The sequence below is a fragment of the Gossypium hirsutum genome, chromosome A11 (assembly GCF_007990345.1).
Source record: "Gossypium hirsutum isolate 1008001.06 chromosome A11, Gossypium_hirsutum_v2.1, whole genome shotgun sequence".
In the NCBI taxonomy this organism is placed as follows: domain Eukaryota; kingdom Viridiplantae; phylum Streptophyta; class Magnoliopsida; order Malvales; family Malvaceae; genus Gossypium; species Gossypium hirsutum.
Genome location: NC_053434.1, coordinates 111,083,499 through 111,107,650, shown reverse-complemented (window position 1 = coordinate 111,107,650; position 24,152 = coordinate 111,083,499). Strand labels below are relative to the sequence as shown.

At 35.1% G+C, this 24,152-nt stretch overlaps 1 protein-coding gene and 1 non-coding gene across 2 annotated transcripts; both read right to left on the bottom strand.

Annotated features, from left to right (window-relative positions):
- Window positions 1–811: 811 nt before the first annotated feature.
- On the bottom strand, window positions 812–4,874 carry LOC107955820 (sugar transporter ERD6-like 15). The gene is made up of 18 exons (XM_041079838.1): window positions 4,506–4,874; window positions 4,363–4,425; window positions 4,196–4,285; window positions 4,063–4,122; window positions 3,787–3,852; window positions 3,627–3,692; window positions 3,484–3,559; window positions 3,334–3,398; window positions 2,980–3,072; window positions 2,815–2,895; window positions 2,645–2,729; window positions 2,508–2,551; window positions 2,360–2,422; window positions 2,218–2,277; window positions 1,843–1,896; window positions 1,705–1,761; window positions 1,313–1,427; window positions 812–1,222 (listed from the first exon to the last, which is right to left on the bottom strand). Exons 1-18 carry the CDS (start codon window positions 4,695–4,697, stop codon window positions 1,098–1,100), a joined length of 1,455 nt encoding a protein of 484 aa, XP_040935772.1. The 5' UTR covers window positions 4,698–4,874; the 3' UTR covers window positions 812–1,097.
- Window positions 4,875–15,863: 10,989 nt separating this feature from the next.
- On the bottom strand, window positions 15,864–15,970 carry LOC121210427 (small nucleolar RNA R71). Its single transcript, XR_005905543.1, has one exon. It is a non-coding gene; the product is annotated as a small nucleolar RNA R71 (small nucleolar RNA).
- Between the last annotated feature and the right edge of the window lie 8,182 nt (window positions 15,971–24,152).

Here is a 24,152-nt window from a genome sequence, read left to right as displayed (position 1 = left end):
CATTAATAACTTAAGCACATTCTATGTTGTTATCTGCTGGTGTGTTAGAAGTTAGATTGGGAGTTAATATAGAGTTACTTAGGAGGTTAATATGGTGTTCCATAGCTTTGATTCGACGATCAAACCAAGTATAGGTTATTACAATTAATTCATAAATTTATTCTATATAACATAAAAAAATGTATGCAACAAAATGAGTTTTATTTTTTTTATTATTCGAAACCCCCCACAAGTATGTGAACCCTTATTTGTATGTGAGCTGGTTAAAAGAGTTTTGCTTTAAGTACTTATTTGTCATTTCGCTGCACATTAATAACTTAAGCACATTCTATGTTGTTATCTGCTGGTGTGTTAGAAGTTAGATTGGGAGTTAATATAGAGTTACTTAGGAGGTTAATATGGTGTTCCATAGCTTTGATTCGACGATCAAACCAAATATAGGGTATTACAATTAATTCATAAATTTATTCTATATAACATAAAAAAATGTATGCAACAAAATGAAACAACTAATTTACTTGTATTATAATCAAATAACGAACAACACTTGTAATTTATAACCATAGAATATTTATTGTTTTAACATTAATCTTAAAGCATAAATCAACGCCATATACCACTATTCTTTCTTTATATATTAAATTCTTATAAGAAAGGCATGATATAAAAGTCTTAAAATTATTAGAAAAATAAATAATAAAATTGAAACCAGAAGAAGAATAAAAAATAAAAATTTTAAAATATAATGGCTTTGAGGCATGAACACTTCTAAGATGAAAAAAGAAAAAAGAAAAAAAAACCTTGAACATTCCAAACAGAATAGTAAAAATTGACTCATTTATCTAGAGATCTAATAAGTATATTTTTTATGATATACTCTCTCATAAAAATATATCTTTTGATGAGAGACTTTTGAATTGTGTAATTTTACAATACAACTTTACATCAAATTATACCTACAAAAGTTGTCTTTATAATCCAATTATTTTATCAATAATTATAAATTATTAGTTAGTAATAAAATATTATTATTACCAACATCAGTGTCTAGTAACACCAGCAGCTAGAGTGATCAATATTTAAATCAAATTGCTATTTCAATCTGAAGAATGAGTAATTGATGCTCGTATTTCCTCCAGTGTTCGTCCTTTAGTCTCGGGTACCATTGTCGCTGTTAGGATGAAATTTGCAGAGCTAAAGGCTGAAAATATAAAGAATATTCCTGAAACAATGGCAAAAAAAAAATGCAGTGGTTGTTAAGGTCAAAAAGCTTGAGAAATATTATGAAAAAAATGAATAAGGCATCAATCACCTGTTGAGCTCCATTCAATTAGGAAGTTGAAGTAGTATGCGACAACCCAACCAGTGAAATTTCCCATAAAATTACAGATGCTTCCTGCTGAACCTTTTACATTTATTGGAAATAACTGTGGCAGAAGTAAATATATTTCAATATTATGCAAAAATGGATGACCGAATAAGTAAACAAAGGCCAACACCTATGTTACTTAGAGTGAAGTGTGAGTGTCGGATGTTGATATGATCCGACGTAGGTATACTCAAATTTTAGTAGTTTTTTTCATTTATTTGAAAGGCTTTTGGTATCCTCATACCCATGTCTGGATATGGTTGGACACAGGTGTCGGATATGGTTACTTTAAGAAAAATAAAGAGTTGGAGCAACACAGAACACAATTTACAGACCTCTGATAGTAATAGCAATGGTAGTACTCCGCCAAGTGCATATGAGCCCATGTACATCTGAAAGCATTATTCAATATTTAGAATTGCTAAAGGAGAAGGGGAGAAAAACAGAATGGAAGGTGAAAATGGATGACTTGCCAATAAGCCAATGAATGCCAAAATAGGACTACCTTGATCCCACCAATTAAAATCCTGCTCAATATTGATCATTGTATCTGATATGTTAGGACATAGTGAAATGCAGTAATAATACCATCTGGGGGCAAATAAAGGCACATTTTTAGTTATAATGACCGGGCTTCGAATGTTTCTCCTGCATCATTGCACGATATCCCCTTGCTTACGCTTACATTGGTTCAAACTGAGGGAGAGGTCATAGGTACTTGTGAGGGAAATAGAACTATCTTAAGGGATAATACCTTTGATGTAAGCATACGCGAGGGTGATGAAACAAATCTTGCCACGTGCAGTGACGAGGAGGAGATATCCGAATCCTGGTCATCACATTAATACCTTTAAGAAGAATGATACTCCTGTGAGGAAGCTACTAAAGCATAATCCAGCTGATGAAACCTGATGGACACAGTTAAATCATCGTTCAGTAACAATGCATTTTACTTGGCAGATCATTACAAAAAGTTTATCCTTGGCTAACCAGTAGGAGTGGCCGTCTTCCTAATTTATCAATTAAGGTTGCACCCAAAATACCAATTACTGTCTGCAAAACAGAACATTTCTTTAGTTACTGAGACATCATCCCATCAATGGAGAATTTTGCTATCCAAAATGACAGTGAAGCAAACCTGAGTAGCAGCTAGTGTGATGAGCCCAACCATGCTAGATACACCTTTCAGTTGTCACAAAATAGAACTTAATATAGTTGAACTATTCATAAATTTTCTTGAAGTTCTATGGAGATTGTTAAGACCAGTAATATTACCAGCTGAGACAAAAATAGCACCAGAATAATATGTAAGTGCATTGATTCCTCCCAAATTCATCAGGACCAACACTCCAGCAACAGTCTATAAGGAAAACAAGAGATATATCAATGGATTATATAGCAAATATTTAGAAATTGATCAATTTCAACAAAGTTACGTGTCTTACAAGTAATTGCCGAACATACTTCTTTTGAAATATGTCTAAAATTCCTTCACTCGAGAAACTTTTAAGAGATTCCACATAATCCTGTGAAAAGATAAGCTCAGACAAGCAGGAATTGAACCATTATATAAGTTTATACTTTTTTCCTAAGAAAAAAAGAAAGGTTACTTTTATTTCAGTTGCTTCATGAGAAATATCAGCTTTATCTCCCCTGAGGCACAACAAAGCGGCTTCAAGCTCTTTCTCACGACCAAATTTTGCCTGCACAGAAATATTCTCAGTGGCTAAATATCAGAGAGGAGAATTCAACCGAAATAGAAAACTTATGATGATCTGCTATGATATATTTGTAGAACTCAAAGCCATTTGGTAGCTGTAGGACAAAACTAGAGATTTCCATATCAAAACGGACAATATCTTGCAGGTTAGTAGTGAGATTTTCTGTTTTCTTTTTGCTTGAGCCTTTAAGATAGGCACCGAACCGTAGCTGTAAAATTTAAGAGAAACTCGAATTGTACTCACCAGCCATTGAGGAGATTCTGGTATGAAGAAGAGAAGTAGGAGTTGAAGCAGACCGGGAATCGTGGCTGTTTGTAAAATCATTCAATAACTGTTACAAAACTATCTGATTGCCTAACCAATTTCCAATGCATTTCAGGAAGTTCTAGTTACCTAACAGAGCCAATGTGCGCCAATGGACAAAGGAACCAACAACAAACATGAACGACACGCCCCAACCAGTTAAAAACTGCAGAACAAGTAGTATAAGAACCATGAGCCAATAAGTGCATTACAGGCAATGTTTGATTAATGACCTGCACTATGATTGTAAACCTTCCCCTGACATTCTTTGTTGTTATTTCTGCAACGTAGATGGACGCCTGTTTGAGATCGAAACGGTAATCCATTGTAATTCAACATTTAACAACTAATGGATAAAAGAAAATGTATCAAAGCAGACTTCAAATGAGTTACCAAGTAATTGGAAATTCCATTTGTGAATCCTAGTGATAATCTTCCAAGGTTAAGCAACCAAGGGGCCTTTTGAAAACAAATGAAAGCAAGCAATGACAAATTGATCATGACAGCTTAAATAATCCTGAAAATCCTCTAATGGATCCATCATTGCCTTACAGCCAGGATCCTAGTTAGCATTGTGATGGAAAAAAACAATGCAACTTTATATCCTACTCTGTACATAAGCATGTCGTAAACAAAAGCTTATGAAAGAATAAGCAGAAAAGCTGAAACCTTTGTAAATGCTATGGCAAGCCATCCACCGATGTAGAACAAATTCAAGATCCACATGGTCTGGTTCAAGACATGGGAGTTAGTTTGTAAGATTTTAGCAAATTAATATTCAATAATTCTTGAGAAAGCTTACCGGTTTCCGACCAAACAAATCTGTTATCTTCCCACTTATTGCAGCACCTATTAGTGATCCAATACTCAGAATTGAACCAAAAAGTGAGAACTGCAGAAACAGAGAACTGACTGTCAAATTGAAACCTCTTAAAAATCGGAACATAAATAGTGGATGGGTTGTTGAACCTCAGCCACAGAAAGTCCCAAGTCTTCCATGATTGAAGATTGAGTAGGCGATGAATATCCTATCTGCCATGCAATCCAAGAAATTAGTAAGTTCCATCAATTTTACAACTGTTAAAAGAACAGTTCAACGAAAAGGCACGTACGGCACAGCCAAAACCAAAGGTAATGCAAGCAGCCGTAAGGGTGCTAAGACCAAGAATGCTGGTAAAATTGGAAACAGCCACCAACCCTTCATCCTCGACATCAACACCATCATTTTCCTCATTGTAAACAAGGTTGTGGTGTCCTTGTCTGGAAAGCAAACGCTCAGTTGCTTCTTTTCTTTGCTGCTCCATAGATTGTTCCTCTTCGAAGATGCTAACAGAATCAATAGTAAAATTCAAATAATAATTTGTAAAAGAACAAAAAAAAATTCGTTTTCAAAATTAGTGCCGTAGGTATAAGTTTATCACTCAAGAAGTTTGTACTTTGTCATGTAGTAAAATTTTTAATTGATATGTCACAATCATTCTGATTTAAAATATTATTTATATGAATATATATGGCTAATTTACCTAAAAAGACCCATTTCTAAGCATAGTTATAGAAATGGGCCGATTACACAATTATTTATTGGAAATGGTTGTTTTTTGCAAAATGCGCCTACGTGGTGGCAAAAAACGCTCTACAGGGGTGTGCTTTGCTGACATTTTTTCAAATCCAATGGCTAAATTTTTTTGACCGTTGGGTAGACCTGCTCATGGGTCGGGTTACCCTGCCCGGCCCAAAGGCCCGCCCGAAATGTGGGAGGGTTTGGACAAAAATATAGACTCGGAAAATGGGCATGGACTAAAAAATAAAGCCTGTTTAAAAAACGGGCCGGGTCTCGGGTAAGGTATTTTTGGCCCGAGCTTGGCCCGGCCCGGCCCGAATTCACTAAATGACAAAAAAAATTACTATTTTTTTGTTCTTTAATGTTATTTTCTTGTTGTTTTCTCTCTATTTTGCTATCATATTACTATTATATTGCTACTATTTTGTTGTTATTGTTTGAATATTGTATAAAACTTATTTTATTATTAATTTTGTTATTATTTTAAAGGCATTTGTTAATTTTGTTATTATTTTAGAGTTATTTATTGGTTAAGTTCCATCTATCTTAGTGCTATTTAAGTCTGCATATTTTTTAAAATTTATTTTCAATTTGTTGGAAAATATTTATTTTGATTTTTTAGTATTTTTTATGTATTATATATATTTAAAAATTATATAAAATAATATAAAAAATTAATATGGGTGGACCGGGCCGGGCTCGGGTTTTAGCATTTTTATTTGGGTCGGGCTTGGGCAAAATTTTAGGCCCATTTTTAGTCCCGGCCCGGCTCGAGCCTAAGGAATGGGCCTAAATTTTTAGTTGAGCCTGACACAAACCCGGCCCGGCCCGGCCCATGAGCACCTCTACCGTTGGGGGGTCCAATAGTAAAAAAAATATAAAAATCCCCCTCCTATTATTTCACACATAATTTCTTCACAATTTAGTAAAAAATCTTTATAATTTCTCCCTAAAACTCTCAAATTTCTCATTAAATTTCTTAAAACTCTTTATAATTAGTTATTTACTTTAATTTTTTCTAAATTAGTATTTTTTTATAATTTCAAAAATATTTGATAGTGTTAGCAATGGCCAGGAAATTAATTCATCTCGATTATAAACATATCTCCGTCAAACAAATGAAAATGGTAACAATTTTATTTTAAAATTTGAATATTATTTAATATTTTTTTATTTATGTAATTTTAATTAATTTGTATTTTATAATTTTTTATAACAGTCTGTAGATCAGGTGTTACAATGTTATATTCGTAATATGTCTGGTCCATCATCACTGTTGATAGAAAATTATTTTAGGGAAGCGGGTTTTTGGCACACGGCCACTATAGGTCGGGGGTGCAAGTTGGACTCGAAACTCATCAACGCGTTAATAGAGAGGTGGAGACTGGATATGCATACATTCCATCTTCTATGCGGAGAGTGTACTATCACTTTGGAGGACGTCCAGTTAAAATTAGGATTACTAGTGGATGGGGCCGCACTCATCGGGTCTATTCAATTTGCTAATTGGGGAGCCATATGCTACGATCTTTTGGATGCGATTTCGGATAATATTTACGGAGGTCGAATCGAGATGGGTTGGTTGCGAGACCCATTTTTGGAGCCGGGGAATGATTCGACTGAAGTAGAAAGAATACGATATGCTCGGGCAGACATTCTTGAGATGATTGGAGGTTATCTGATGCCGAACTTGTCATGAAACCTCGTATATTAGTTAGATGTAAAGGGCGATGCGACCAAATAAAGTCAAAATTGGAGGTTGCCTATCACTACTACAATCATGGGTTCAGTTTCGCTTTCCATTTTTACGTCCTCAAGTGAACCACCAATATACATTCCCACTCATAATGAGGCAAAATTTTTATTTTATTTTACAATTATTCAATAGATTTAAAATAAAATTGTATGCTGAAAATTTATTTAATTAGCTGGAACCATCCAGTGAGTTAGTTGGAATACATATCGCTTTTGAAGATATACGGTTTCTATTAGACCAACGGTCGGAAGCACAAGTAAGTATTAAATAAAATATATATACATAAAATAGTCGTTTCATATATATATAACTAATATTTTTATCTCGTTCATATAGTTTCAATGGACACCATATAAGGATCCGGCAATACGGGCTGTAATTCCGGAAGAATTCTTTCAAAATTTGAACATTTAGCATGTTAAGATCCCATTGGTCAACTATGGTATTGTCGAGATGCACTAGACGGATAGAGTGTTGCGACAATTTGGATTCCGACAACCGATTCCTAAAGAACCTGAGGTGCTCGATGACCAGTACAGAATCAACTTATGGCAAACGAATACGAATTAGCCGGTATTTTGGTTGGAATATATCGAAATTTGGGAAAATCAGTATGATCATATACCTGATCGCGAACCGATCATTGTCCCAGAGTTAGCGTGCACCCCGAATTATATGCCATGGTTTAGGATCCATGGAAAACCATATTTGCTATCGAAAGAGCAGAGGCATCGACAAATCCGTGTGGAAAGGGAACGACGGGGCCTTTTAAATCCAAGGAAAAGGGATGACGGCATGGGCCCATCAACAACACCCACACAATCACCGGGCCCATCAACAGCGCCCACACAATCACAACCCCTTCAGATTATGCCAGGTGCATATCCTAACCCTAATATGTTTTCTTTTCCCAGTCCTATGCCAAGTTGGAATGCATGGATCGGTGCATCTCCTTTTTTGATGACCCCAACTCAACCGATAATATATAGGCCATTGTCTCCGCAGGGATCGCACGAGACATGGTCGGTGAGCTCATCTCATTACCATTCTCATCACCTTATGGGATTCAAACACCTCCGCCATGGGTGATGCAAACACCTCTACATTCTTTATTCTACCAAGATGGGTCATCCTCCCAACATCCACAATCGGAGCAATGACAACCCCCGTCGGAGCAACCAAGGAGAAATCCAACGCGCAATCGTCGTCCACCCCATGTGGCATTGATTTCGACCGGCATATACATTGATTTTTTTAATATATTTGTAGAAGTTGTTTCTATATTATTTTATTTAATAAAAAATAAGTTGTTTTTAATATTTTAATAGTAAATTAATTTTATATTTTTAATAAAATATAAGTTTTTTTGAATAAGGCAGAATAGAAATAATGCAATGTCGTTTCATAACAGCAATTATCAACTATTCAGTTTGGATATGATCGAATTGTATGACTTAGGTTCTTACACCATCCACACAACTTCTGTTGATTCGTACTTTCCCGGATATCCATATTATTACGTATTCTACTCTAGCAAGGTCGACTTTTTAGTTTGCGACGTAATTCTCTATCTGGTAAAAACATAAACGGAGCAAGTGATATAGACGGCCACTTGCATTCATCTGGGATCATTGGGAATATGTGTCTCCACATATTCTACATGTATTCTATTTTGTACACTTCGTTGACATATCTCATGAGATCCAAACGGAGATTCTAGCAAGTTGCAATTGCATGAGTGCATGGATAACGAAGTGCGTCAAACGTCCCATAGTCGCAAGTCTTATTTATCAGGTGTACACGATATTGCCCGCCGGTAATACATTAGCTCGGTCTATCAAACTCTGTTACACAAAACCATAGGTTGTCGCAATTGTGACATACAGTGTGCATCGTGTTGGCCCGCGCCTTCGCTTTGTTAATTTCTTGCAATACTTTCCGTAACCATACATGGCCTCCCTGCATTTGGCTTTTATAACTCGTTGCTCGCTTTGAAAATAGTGCGGCCAAATAAAAATATATCTCTCACACAACCAAGATTATTGGCAAATGAAGCGTTCCTTTTAGAACAAAATTTATGCATTCAGCCAGGTTTGTGGTTATATGCCTATATTGTAGACCGTTGTCGTATGCTTGCGACCATTGTTTGAAAGGTATGTTATAGAGGCAGTTTGTGCCTTGATTGTTAATTGAACGCAAATTCCCCAACATCTCATGAAAACGATCCTTATTGATCTCGTATCCTGCCAATATAAGTTGATAGCGAAAATTACATTCCAATATTCCATTTAGAATAAATTGAATATTACAACTGAAAGTATATTAATAGAGATTAAATACCCATGTTGGTCACTTGCTTTTGTTCAGTCGTAGAAAGATATTACTTGTAGTAGTTGGACGTAACGTGCCTTAGACAATACCGATGGTGTCTGCGATCCTATAGGCTTCCATATCACTTAATTGCGGCTAGTATTCCAGTCCTCGATTTGATATAACGCATATATCAGGTTAGGGGCATACATGCCTCCTTAACCTAGAACGAAAGAAATCTCAATCATCAGCTGACTCCTTTGATGTTATTGCAAACGCAATTAGAAGGATTCTCCCACTGCCATCCTGTGCCACAGCTAGCAATAGTCGATGGGTATATCTACTATACATGAAGGTATCGTCATTTTGAACCAATGGCTTGCAGTATACAAATACGTCCCGACATTGCTTAAAGCTCTAGAATAGACGTTTGAACACTTGGCATCCATGGAGCAGTCAGTTATTGTAGTACGTAGGGATTGTTTCAAGGTTTGTTATACAATTTGGGACGTACCTCTCCAGCACACCACTGCCAAACCTCATTATATGAAGCGTCCCACCCACTATGTAGTTTTTCCAATGCCTTTTGCTTAGCTATCCAAGCCTTACGGTAAGAGGGTGTGTACCTCAATTGGCTACAAATACTGGCAATTATGCATGACACAGAAGTCTTGAGATTCACCTTCAACATCAGTAGTATTGAGGTAGCTATTATGCCTGAATCCATTTTAGGATGATCTTGTGAAACACGTATCAATGAAGTACGTTAAATAATGAAACATTAAGTAATAACATTCTTATTCAAAACCCTAAACACCCAGTGATACTGTACTAAAAACATAGGTATGTGGACCTTTGTACCTTTTTATCCCCTACAAGCCTGTCTTTTTCCTAAAAGAAGTCATGATTTTCCATGAACATGTACCATCTTGCACTACAAACTTAGTTTCGAACTTCTCAGATTTGGATTTAACCATATTGTAGTTAACCCCATGATTCATGCTAAGTTGTTTCAAAACACCAAGAAAACTATCCTTACTAGAAAACTCCTTACCAACTTCCAAATCACCCTAATCCAACACAAGTTCTGTGTGGTTGATTTGGAAACTAACATATCATCTGTCAATTTATCGACATTATGCATGTGGGCTGGAGGCGAGTACGCCCTGAATCGCGGATCTTCTTCTTCTTCTTCATCTGAACCCCCTTCAACGTATTCAGGTTTGGATGGAACAGGCTTTGATTCAGAAAATAATGCAACTTTTGCAGCATTGGGGCTGGGCTCTCGAGGTGGATCCACATCGGTCTCACTATCATTTGCAACGTACGAGGTCCCCTTGCCAGTGGACCTCATAGGGAGTACATCATCCCTTCTTGTGGACATTTCGTAACATCCCCAATGAAATGTGTATTGCCAACCACTAGAAGTTGATGTCATTCCCCAATAAATATTTCCAGCATCGAACATCAACCCACCGATGTACATGTCCCATCTACTAACCGAGTGTCGTGCAATAGTTGTGTTTTCCATATTGCCACCAAACAATGGCACTTCCGTGTTCTGCCTTCCACTAACGGAGTGTCGACTAGGCATCGTGTATTTCTCTTGAACAACAGATGATTTTAAAGTCATAAATGTTTCATTTGGCAATGAAAATACATATAACTCAAGATAGGCTGACCCACTAGCGAGATGAGTCTGCACCATCGCCTCAAAGCTACGAACACCTTTGTATCAAATGAGTCATATGTCACGGGATCAATCGAAGCACAAAATTGATACTTAATAGAAGAAACCCTACTTGGTGTTGGTCTAAAGATTTTGCGCCTAACTCTTTTATGAAATTCTGTAAAATCTATACTTTGGTTAAAAACCATTAGCGCTGTATTCTCTGATAAAAAAACAACGTCGATCTCGGTGTCACGGACCTCACCATCAAAGTAAATAACAGCATTAATACGTTCACTCATTTTTAATTTTTATTCTGCTTAGCCTCTCTAATTTTTTTTTGTAGTAACTTATGCATCCTGAGAATGAAATTTTTCTCGTTTATAGCCTAAGGCTGATCATGAACTACTGTAGAAAAAGAGCGTCCACATGGGAGCTTTTTTTAGAAATTTTGCTGACATTGCATCCTGCTTGAAGTTTTTTTGGCACTATTTGTTCAGAAACATCTTCTCTAAATTATTTTTTAGGAACTACTGTAGAAAAAGAGCGTCCACGTGGGAGCTTTTTTCTATAATTTTGCTGACAGTGCATCCTGCTTGAAGTATTTTTGACACTATTTGTTCAGAAACGTCTTCTCAAAATTATTTTTTCATGAACTACTGTAGAAAAAGAGGGACCACGTGGTAGCTTTTTTCCATAATTTTGCTGATAGTGCATCCTACTTGAAGCGTTTTTGACACTATTTGTTCAGAAACGTCTTCTCAAAATTATTTTTTCAGTAACTACTGTAGAAAAAGAGCTTCCACATGGGAGCATTTTTTCTGTATTTTTGCTGACAGTGCATCCTGCTTGAAGCGTTTTTGACATTATTTGTTCAGAAACGTCTTCTTAAAATTATTTTTTCAAGATAAAAATAGTCAATTATGTTAAAAAAATAATAAACACAATGTTATTTTTTTTAAAAAATAAACCCTAATTTAATTAAATTTAACCTTAAACCTTAAACCCTAATTTAATTTATTTAAAACCCTAGAACTCTAAATTACTTAATTTATTTAATAACCATAAACCTTAATTTAATTTTTTAAAACCCTAATTTAGTTTATTTAAAACCCTAAAACCCTAATTTACTTAATTTATTTAAAAACCCTAAATCCTAAACCTTAATTTATTTAAAACCTTAAAACCCCTAATTTACTTAATTTATTTAAAAACCATAAACCTTAATTTAAATAATTTTTATAAAATAACACTAAATCCTGATTTATTTTTAAAATCTACTAAAATTCTAAACCCTAACTTGTTTTAACAAAAACCTAAACACTAAACCTTAACTTATTTTAGCAAAACCCTAACCCTAAAAACCCTAAAAAATAATAGAGACTAAACATGCAAATATCCTTAACATATAAAAACACGGAGCAAAATGTGCCACTGGGGGAGCTTTTTTGCCACGTCAGCAAAACACTTCCACGTAAGCGCATTTTTGGCTGACATGGCAAAAAGCGCTCCCCTAGGGGTGTGCTTTGCTGGCATTTTCTCCTTTAAACGCGGCCACGTAGGCGCGTTTTGAAAAAAGCAACCCTTTTCGCTAAATAATTGTGTAATTGGCCCATTTTCATAAATATGCTTGGAAATGGGCCTTTTTAGGTAAATTAGTCACTATATATATATTTAACTGTTAAATTTTTTTATATAAAATAAATAATTAGAAAATTTTAATTTATGCCAAATTTATATATGGAAGATGAAATATAGTAGATTGGATTGTTAATATATATATAATGGGGAGGTGTCCACTTACACCATTCTAAATTTTAAGCGGTTTTACATCCTTTCATAACTTATTATTATAAGTTTAATATTTTAACAATTCCAACCAATGAATTTATCAAAATGTTTATACATGTTATGCATGTAAATTTTTTAATCAATTCGATATCCATATCACATCAATCTAAAATGTTATCTATATTAGTATATTTTTAATAGTTGAAAGTTTTTTTTACATAAAATGAATAGTTAAAATATTTTAATTTATGTCAAAATTAAAATGCATGATCTATATTATTGAAGCATAAAATATAACGATTGAGTTGTTAAAATATTAAACATATAAAAAATTCTGAAAGACTGTAAAATCACTTAAATTTTACATTGGAAGTGAATTCCTCCCTTTAATGACTTTTTTTTAATAAAATTGACCAAAATTTTTTTATTAATTATGAAAATGATTCACTTTCAAAACCATGTACATAAATAACTTGTTAGCTACAGTAAACCTCAGTTGCATTATTGCCATTGGTGGCACCACCCCTAATAACTCCCTAATCATTGGTCAGTTTCTTAAAAAAATAATTTACTAGGGTGCCTCCGTTGATATTGGAAGCACCAGTATATAATGCAGGTACGTATTAGCAACTAAGACAACCGTATTCTGAGGGAAAAAGAAAGAATATATATTTTAATAAGTGTCGCCGTTGTCATTGGCCGCACCAGTTTATATCTTTGGAAAAAAAAGCCTATCAAAAAGTAATTTTGGGGTTGCCCTTGGCATTGGTGACACCAGTCTCTTTTTTGGTGGTGTAATTTCCATTGGCGGCACCAATTTAAAAAAATTAATTTTTTTTTGGTCCCTCCATTTCCATTAGCAGCATTGGTGGCAAAAAGATGATTTTTTTATGCCTGCATTACCATTGGCGGCACCAGTGGCATCGGTGGCAGAAAGTGATTTTTTTGTGCCTACATTACCATTTATGGCATCGGTGGCAGAAATTCAATTTTAAATTGAATTTTATTTAGTGTCACCATGGTCTTTGGTGGCACCAACCTTTATATGTACTGGTTTTTGTTGAGCCTTGTTGTAAGTCTTCAACCGAAAAAAGAAAAGAAAGAGAAAGTTTTGGGTTTAGTAGAAGATGAGACAAAATTTGTTTTAAAGATGAATAACCCATTACTTTTTGTGTACTTTTTTTCGACGGAGCAATTACAGAAGGTGACGTTGGTTGTGTATTTCAAGGTTGGTAGAAAGTAGGGATGAGATTTAATAAGAGTGTGAAGCTGGAACAAATGAGGCAAAAGATCAGTGCAAAAATAGCTTTCCATTGTGGAAAGGCGATGTCAAGATTATTGTACAAGTTTCCAATTTCCTCAAATACCTGAAAATGTACAGAGATGGAACTGGTAGATGATGATGATTGTTAAGCTATTAAAGTAACATATTTTAATCTAATTCTTAATGCGTTTTTGGATGATTAATTATGCAAATTAGTGAATTTGACGCTCCTAATCCTTTAAATTCATTTTTCTATACTTAGAAGAGTATTTGGGACTGAAAAGAAAAAAACGAGCCAAAATCACACAAATAGAGCTATTTTCAGGAGCTATACGGCCTGTGCATTTCCACACGGGCTGGACACACACCCGTGTGAGCCACATAGGTTGGACAAACGCCTATTTGCCAACCCGTGTTGATTTCGCACCATGCTTCCCAAATACGCAGAAAAACCCATTTTTTAGGCTTTCTGGGCACTCTAAAGTTTATAAATACCCATTAGAAGAAGACATAAGGGGGTAATCAAAGAAGATCGAAGAAAACACTCGAAGACCTCCATCAGAACCAACTCGAAAGCGGATCTCCATCAAGATTGAAGATCTCCCTTTAATTTCTTTCAAATTTTTACTGAGTTTCTTTATGTCTTGTGGTTATTTTGACTTTGAGATGTTTCTATTCAGGATTATGAACTAATTCCCTAGATATCTAGGGAGGATGAAACCTATTATGAATCTTTTTATTTAATGTCTGTTTTACGCAATAAATATTTGATTCTTGTTCTTAATTATGTATGCCTATTTCTTGTTTTAATATTTCTGAGATATTAATTTACGTTTAATATGCTTAATTCAGTAGAGCAAAAGTCCCTGTTTAAGAGTAGATCTAGCATAATTGAGTGGAGTTGCATGCAATCCTAGAAATAGGACGAAATAAATCTACCAGATTAGAGTCAAATCTAATAAGGGAAACCATAAGTCGAGTTAATGCGATGATAGGGGTTTTAATTAGAAAGAGATTTCAATTAATCAACCTAGAGTCAGTTGTTCTTACTTTCGAAAGAGATATTAACATAATTTAGTGATTTCTACGGATCAAGACACTAGTGAATAAATTGTTTAATTCAGATTCATAATAAAAGGTGAAGTTTAGGTGGATTCTTTCTTGGGTATTGTCTATCTCATTGGTTAATTTTTTATTATTTCTTTGATTCATTCTCTGTTGCGTTCTTAGTTAAATTAGTTTATTAAATTTAGATTAAAACACATCACCCTAAATTGTCAACTAAATAATAGAAAAATAGTACTAATACTTTTAGTCATCGTAGATATGATATTCTTTACTCACCATAGCTATACTATTGTTCGATAGGTGCGCTTGCCTTTGTCATATTTATAGTTAGTTTAGTGACCATCAAGTTTTTGGCGCCGTTGCCGGGGACTAAAATATTAGGAACACTTTATTTTTATTAATTTAGCCATTTTATTTTGTTTTTAGTTCAATTTTTACATTCTAATTTTTCTTTTATTTGTTTTATGGCAGGTTCCTTTAATTTATGACTAGAAGAAGCTCGTCAGGGCCATTGTTATTTGATAGTGAAATTAAAAGTACAACTCGTAGAAACCGTAGAGAAGCAAGGCAGAGTTGAGAGAATATAGTAGATGAACAAGAGGAAATTATTATTATTGAGGAGATAGGTGATAACCAGAATAATCAGCTACCTCCTACTGTTGTTGCAATTCCAGATCCTATTCCTCGTACTATGTACGACTATGCCAAACTCACTCTAACTAGGGCTGAATCGAGTATTGTGAGACCCACCATTGCTGCAAATAATTTCGAACTGAAGCCAAACACTATTCATATGGTACAACAGTTTATTCAGTCCAGTGGTTTGCAAGATGAAGATCCAAATACTCAATTGGCTAATTTGCTGGAAATCTGTGATACTTTCAAGATTAATGGCGTCACTGACAATGCCATTCACTTTTGGTTATTTCATTTCTCATTGAGGAACAAAGCTAAACATTGGTTAAATTCTTTACCACGAGGTTCCATTACTACATGGGCTCAAATGACCGAGAAGTTCCTTCTGAAGTACTTTCCACCGGCTAAGACAGCCAAGTTGAGGAATGATATCTCCTCCTTTGTGCAGATCAATTTAGAGACTCTATATGATGCATGGGAGAAGTATAAGGATTTATTGAGACGGTGCCCTCACCATGGGCTACCTCTATGGCTACAAGTTCAAACGTTCTACAACGGTTTGGATCCCTCAATAAGGCAGTTAATTGATACAGTAGTCGGTGGTACTCTGAATAATAAAACACCCGAAGTGGCTTATGAATTTATAAAAGAGATGACACTGAATAATTATCAGTGGCAAGTCATGAGGACAAAGCCGATGAAAGCAGCCAGTGTTTTCAACTTAGATGCAGTCACCATGTTATCAAATTAGGTAGAACAATTAAATAAAAAATGATAGTTTATATGTTTCTACGCAAGTACATCCGGTGATGCAATGCGATACAAATGGAGGAGGAATAAATAATCCAGAATATTTACCCTTCACTCCTAGCACAGAGAACGAACAAATTAATTATATGGGTGACAATTATTGGCCTCAAAATAACCCTTATAGTAATTACTATAATGCAGGTTGGAGGAACCATCCCAATTTCTCTTGGGGTGGTCAAGGAAATCAAAGAACACAACTCCCTCCAAGCTTCCAACAATAACCTTACCAGTAAAAGAAAAAGCCGAACCTTGAGGAGATGTTAACAAAGTTTATCTCGATGTCAGAAACCCATTTTCAAAACATTGAAGAAGCATTGAAGAATCAACAATCATCAATTCAAGGGCTCGAGAACTAAATAGGTCATCTTGCTAAGTTAATCTAAAAAAGACCACAAGGTAATTTGCCTAGCAATACCGTAACCCAAGAGAGCAATTTCATGCAATTATAGTGCGAGATGAAGAAGGGTTAGTTAAATCTGAACCAGAACCAAGGCAAGAAATTGTAGTAAATAACGATAAGGTTGAGGTAAACCAGAAAGAGCAAAAACTGGTTTTTAAAGAATATAAACCTCGGGTTCCATATCCTAATGCGACGAAGAGAGACCACACAAACGAACAAATTGGTAAATTTCTCAAACTATTAAAGAAATTACATATTAACTTACCATTTGTTGAAGCTCTTTTGTAGATGCCCAATTATGTCAAATTTTGAAAAGAGCTTTTGGCAAACAAAATAAAGTTAGATGATTAGTCGACTATGGAGCTAAATGCAGTTTACTTGGCTATATTGCAAAATAAATTACCCAAAAAATTGAAAGATCCAAAGAGTTTTACTATTCCCTGTTTAATTGGTAGTTTGAATATTGATAATGCTTTGGCTGATTTAGGGGCTAGAATTAATGTCATGCCCTATAAAATGTTTAAGCAATTAGGTCTTGGGAAACCCAAACAAACTAGGATGAGTATTCAATTAGCGGATAGAACCAGTAGATATCCTAGGGGTGTTATTGAGGATGTGTTTGTTAAAATAGATAAATTTATATTCCTTGTTGACTTTGTTGTTTTAGACAAGGATGAAGTCAATGAGGTACCTTTAATTTTAAGATGACCCTTTTTAGCATCTACTAGAACCATAATTGATGTTGGTGCGAGTGAGTTAATACTTTGTGTAGGTGACGAATTGATTACTCTTTAAGCTCGTGATTTTGTTAGAACATCTAGTGATCAAGATGATTTTAAATCTTCTGTTAATGTTAGTGACCATGTGGCTTAACCTTCTTTGTAGGAAACCCCTCAAAAAATTGTAATGGAGCCATGTTCCAGTCAATGCGACAGAAATAGAATGATTTATGATGAACAAATGTTAAAAATCGATAAACTAGATGAATGGCGAACACATGTCAAGGAGAAACTGAAAAAGCAGGATGAAGAACCAAAGTGATGCCATGATGAGCATGTGGATGGAACACACCAATTTAAGCTTGGAAACAAACTACTAGACAAAACAGATCCACAAATTACCCCTTCGGAGCTTGATGCAAATGGATCAAACCTATTTACAGTACTGAATGTCTTCCTCTGTGGTACAGTAGAGGTAACTCATTTTGAAATTGGCACATTTAAGGTAAATAGTATTCGACCTAAACCTTATTTTGGTAATAACATTGATAGTGAGAAAGAGGTGCCTCGGCTCCACAAACCACCGTGACTGTGCGAATACAAGGTAAGTCGAGCTTAGACTCTAAATAAGCGCTTCTCGGGAGGCAACTCGAGTGTTAACACTCTGCTAATTCTTTTAATGCATGTTATTTTTTTAACTAATTAATTTTCAAAATTAAAAAAATATATTTTTGATCCACACGGCCTGGACACACGGGCTTGTCCCAGGCGTGTGCACAATAAGGGGTTCTACAGTGAGTTACACAGCCTGGCAACATGGCCATATGCCCACATGGCCTGGACACATGGGCATGTCTTTGGCCGTGTGGATCCTGGGACTTAATTTTCAAAAATTCGAAGGTTACATTGCCTGGAGACACGATCATGTGGCACACACGGCCTAGACACACCGGCGTGTCCTAGGCCGTGTGAAACTTGGAGCTATTTTTTTTCAATTTTAAATCAAGTTAGAGAGTTACACGGGTATGGCATACGGCCGGGCCACACGGGTGTGTTGGTGTCCGTGTGACCCACACGGCCTCTCACACTGGCATGGGAGAAGCGAAGGAGATCACACGGCTTGGACACATGGCCGTGTGTGCCACACAACTTGGACACATGGCCGTGTGAAGATTGGGCTTACTTTTTAATTGCACACGAGCTGAAAACACCCTACACAGCCGTGTGGCCCAAACCCTAAAATTTCTTCTGTAATTTGTCTCTTTCTTCTTTCCCAAACAAGCCAACTCCATTTCCCCTATCGCCCACCTCCTCTTCCTTCTCCCTATAGTTGACTAACCCCGCCCCTACCCACGCATGCGCCGCCTCCTACGTGCGACGCCCTATCGTTACTCCGGCCACCCTTTTCTTTATTTTATTTTATTATTTATTTATTATTTGTTATATTATTTTTATCTATTTTCTTATTTTTAATTATTTGTTTTATTTTTCTTATGCTTAAATTTTAATTTTAATTTAATTTATTTATTCTATTTCTATTATTTTTAGTATTTTTTTACTATTACCTTTAATTTTATTGGTATCGTTGAGTTTATTTCTTTTCTTTTTTGTTTTATTTTTATTGTTCTTTTTATTTTAGCTTAGTTTTTAATTTTGTTTTTAGTTGCTTTAGTTTTATTTTTTAGACTTATTTAATAAATTATCTTTTAAATTATGTTTTTATTTTTATTTTTAAGGTTGTTTCTAATTGAGTTGTGCCCTCTTAATCTTCTTCACTATTTGTGTTTATTTTCTTATTAGTTTGCTCAGAATCCTGCACTACCTACAATTCTGCTTTTCACCATTCTGGCAATTTCATCTAATATTCTAGGCAGTTTCAGTTTTCTCCCTCTCTTATGATATTCTGCTTATGCTATGATTATATATGTTTGTACATTGAGAACAATGTACATCTTAAGTGTGGGGAGGTTATTTATATAGTTTTTAGAAAACCCTAAATTATGTTTTGTATTTAAGTAATTTTCTCATACTTCTATTAGAATAAATTTTTGTCAATTTGAGATTTTTTGTTGATGTGTTTTGGATTAATTTGTAGATATTTATGTATTGGTTGATTTAAACTTTAAGACATGAGAGAATCAAGCATGATAAATTATTTTTCAGAAATTAAAATTTTTTAGATTGTTTCCCTAAATTGAAGTATTATCTTAAAGTTTGAGATTTGCAAGTTTGACATCAACAACCATGAATTTTTTTGTGAGATTTTGAGCCTTTAGAGCATGCATTTTTCTTGCTCATTTTATTATTGGTTATGAGTGTGTCAACTTGATTTGTTATTTTAGAACTTGCTTCGATTATGCATGTCGAGACCACACCTTTGATTTGATTCACTGAGATGATAAAGGCACCTAGGTTTTAACCCACTTATCCCATAAAAGCCTACCTTCTTAATTAACCCTTAGTGAACCCCGTTGAACCTAACACACCATTTCTTGATTCAACCATTAATGTTAACTACTTATGTTTCCGTTGAGACTTTTTCTCGTTTTATTGACTCCCTTTTTGTCGAGATTTGATTTGGTTAGTTGCCTAACTATGCTCTTCTATTTGATTTGCTGAATTATTTATGATTTTTTTTGAAGAAAATAAAGAAAGGAAAAAAAATAAAATAAAAAACTGATTATTATTTAGTTCTACGTTGATTGAGCTTGGATAGTTAAATTTATATTTTGAGAAGAAGCTTATTTTTATTCTTGAATAATTCTTGATTTATGCTTGTTTTTAATTTAGCATTTGTCTAATTTTTCTAGTTTGGTAATTTATCAATTTGATCTCGATTATAACCAAATTTTCTGGCCTTTCTCCACACCCTTAACCTAAGCCCCGTTACCTCTTCAAAACCTTTTGATTTGTGTATCGTCTCATTTTATAGTGGTGGAGATTTGATTTTCATGCAAGCCTTTGGTAATGACATTTCTTGTTCGACTTTTGAGCGCATATTATTGAGCCTTAAATACTTTGAGTGCTTGAGTGAATCTTTAGTGAAGATGTCAATTATTTTTTATTTTGAACTAAATGTAACTACTTAAATAATGGGAGACACCTATATTTTCATGTTTAAAAATGTTAGCTTGGATTGTTTGAGACTTTAGTGCCCTTTTAGTTGAATTGTCAATGCATGATCATTTGTGAATTATTTTGAGACATTATTGATGAGAATTATAAGTTGAGAAAAATTAATTTTAATATGAGTTGAGAATTTTGCTTGAGGACAAGCAAACGCTTAAGTGTGGGGATATTTGATAAGCTATAAAAGTAACATATTTTAATCTCATTTTTAATGCGTTTTTGGATAATTAATTATGCAAATTAGTAAATTTGATGCTTCTAATCCTTTAAATTCATGTTCCTATATTAGGAGAGAATTTGGGAGTGAAATGAGCGAAAAATGAGCCAAATCGAACAAATTGAGCTATTTTCAGGAGCCATACGGCCTGGGCATTTCCACCAGGCTGGACACACGCCCATGTGCCAGCCCGTGTCGATTTCGCACCATGCTTCCCAAATTCGTAGAAAAACCCAATTTTTAGCCTTTCTAAGCACTCTAAAGTCTATAAATAACCATTAGAAGAAGACATAAGGGGGCAATCAAAGAAGATCAAAGAAAACACTCGAAGAACACCATCGGAACCAACTCAGAAGCGGATCTCCATCAAGATTGAAGATCTCCCTTTAATTTTTTTCAAATTTCTACTGAGTTTCTTTGTCTTGTGGTTATTCTGACTTTGAGATGTTTCTATTCAGGATTATGAACTAGTTCCCTAGATACCTAGGGAGGATGAAACCTATGATGAATCCTTTTATTTAATGTTTGTTTTACGAGATAAATATTTGATTCTTATTCTCAATTATGTATGCTTATTTCTTGTTTTAATATTTCTGGGATATTAATTCATGTTTAATGTGCTTAACTCAATGGAGCAAAAGTTCCTGTTTAAGAGTAGATCTTGCATAATTGAGTGGAGTTGCATGCAATCTAGAAATAGGACGACATAAATCTACTGGATTAAATTCAAATCTAATAGGGGAATCCATAAATCGAGTTAATGAAATGATAGGGGTTTTAATTAGAAAGAGATTTCAAATAATCAACCTAGAGTCAGATGTTCTTACTCTCAAAAGAGATATTAACATAATTTAGGGATATGTAACAGCCCAATTTCAATGAAATCGGAACAGTGGTTTTGGGACAACAAATTCGATCTAAAAATAAAGTTTATTTTATTTTATTATATGGCCTGTATTATGATAGACATGTCATGTGAAAAGTTTTGTAACACTCCAAACCCGGCCTAGACGTTATGGCCGAATCTGGCGGCGTCACATGAGAGTGTTTTTAGAAAACCTTTTTCAAACCTGAATTCAATGAAAGGCGTACAGTCTATTATCTTTACTTAAGCCGTGAAATCTCTATTCTATTTATTATGTGAAAACTTTTCATTAACACGGAAGCTAAAACATCATTCAAATATAAATCAATAAACTTAGAATTGAAAATCCCAGAATAAACCCAAAATAGTTCGAATCCGAACACGTGAGTAATCCCAAAAACAAGTATGAAACTAAAACATATGAAATGAATGTTACTTATAAAACCAATAAGTGTCTATCAGTGGTCACCACCGAGCCCTCCACCACACTGATCCATGTACTGCTGAGGATTACCTGACAAATAAAATAAACAAAGGGGGTGAGTTTTCGCAAACTCAGTGTGTACATCCCCACAAACAGCATGCATACAAACAGATAACAGAATACAGATAGTTCGGCCTTAGCCGTTCAGATATCGCATACATAACAGATCAGGTAACAGAAAACATGCCCACCAACCCTGCACACCATCTTCAACCAACCTAACATACCATGTCGGGATAAAATCGACTCACCCAACCTTACACACCAAGTTTGGGGACATTGTCAACCCATCCAGCCCTACACACCAAAAGGTACAGTAAAATAGTACTCATTAGATAAGGTAGCGTAGCTACCAGATATCAGGCTAATCGCCTCTCAGACTTCCTTCTCTTCACAACAAACCCAACTCAATGCAATGCAACATACATTTCACGGCATGCTTATATACAGATATCAGATCATATCAATATCATGGCAGAACAGACATACAGAATCAGATAGTTGCACATGCTTATAATAACATGCTTTTGCATACAATTTAGTAATCAATCAAAGTATGGGATCTGAGTAATGCTTACTGCCCCTATAATCAGGTCACAGTCGACTTAGGCGACCCGAGCAACCTTATAGAACATTTTAGGAAAATTGGGCTCACATACCCGTGTAGATCACACGGCCTGGCCCAGATTCCCACACGCCCGTGTGGTTCACTTGTGTGGGCCCATACGCCCGTGTGGCCCACACGACCCATTTGCCTGAGCCCGTGCCTCGCACACGCCTCACCAGCCTCACACGCCCGTGTCCGTCGTGCCTGTGTAGCTCACGCATGGCCTGGCTCATCTGTCACACACCTGTGTCGCTGAAACTCGTTTTCTGTGCAATCGGAGTATACACCTGGTTCGTTTTCGCTGCTAATCCAACCACGAGCACTCCAAAACCTTCGATAAAGAACGGTTATTCCTCGCTGTTAAAAACTCAATCATCGATTCACCGCACCTTGAATATCCCCTAAACAGTGAAGAAATCAACCTTAATAATCTCCAACGAAAATCGCTTAACTTACATAAAATGATACTTACCGAATCAACGAAATCTACTAGCAAAGCACCAAACCAAACGAAAGGGAAAGAAAAACGAATGGAAAGGAGCAGGAGAAAAGGAAATTTCGGCAGCAAAGGGAATTTTTGGGGAAAAGAGAAGACGACAAATAAAAACTATTTTGTCGAAAAGGAGGAACAAAAAGATAACCCTAGGTTTTTCCCTTAAAGCCCACAACTCAGAATTTTAATAAAGCCCAACGCTTACTGAAACTTGCAGCAAAAGATAACTCTAAAGGCACTGTAGGGAATCGAACCCCTGATCCTGAGCGTAATCCCTTGTCACTTAACCACTAAACTAGCAGGCTCATTCTGTTAAATTTTTACCAGCAATTCCTTATAAGCCCACTGACCTCAAGTCAGGCTTAATTCAATTAAAAAACAAATTTAGCCCAAGTTACAGCCTGAACTTAGGACCTCCCAAACACACCCTAGAGCTCATAATTACTTAACCCAGCATACATTTAAGCCAAAATAACACGAACCACAAATTCAGACACTTCCAAGCCCAAAAATCGCAAAAAGTCAAAAATAAAAAATTTGGGGTGTTACAAGTTTGACACAAAAATTATATCGATTAAGTGTTTAATTACAAGAAGGACTAAATCGCATAAAATGCGAAAGTTGAATTCTAGTAGCTATAAGGATTAAATAGCTATGGAATTCAAAACCAGAGGTCCTTATATGGTAATTAGACAATTAAAGAAAAGTATGAAGATTTTTGGTGACTTATCATGGAAATTTAGAAAAAGGGCAAAGACTAAATTGAAATTTGAAAAATATTTAATTAATTAAAAGATGAAAAGAAAATATCGTCTTATTTTCTCATCTTCTTCAACCTAAAATACATAGAAACCCTAGAAGAGAGAGAAGATGGCTTAATTGGGTAAGTTTCGTTGTCCTGTTTTTAGTAATTTTGTTATTTTTGAAAGCGAGATAGCTTAATCTATCTATTTGGAGGATTAATTTGAAAAGTTATCAAG

Excerpts from the sequence above, each read along its gene's own strand:
- LOC107955820 (XM_041079838.1), bottom strand. The coding sequence starts at position 4,697 with ATGGAGCAGCAAAGAAAAGAAGCAACTGAGCGTTTGCTTTCCAGACAA. Across the intron at positions 4,123-4,195 it reads ATTTGTTTGGTCGGAAACCG|ACCATGTGGATCTTGAATTT; the intron begins GTAAGCTTTCTC and ends GTCTTGAACCAG. Across the intron at positions 3,560-3,626 it reads GGTTTACAATCATAGTGCAG|TTTTTAACTGGTTGGGGCGT; the intron begins GTCATTAATCAA and ends CTTGTTCTGCAG.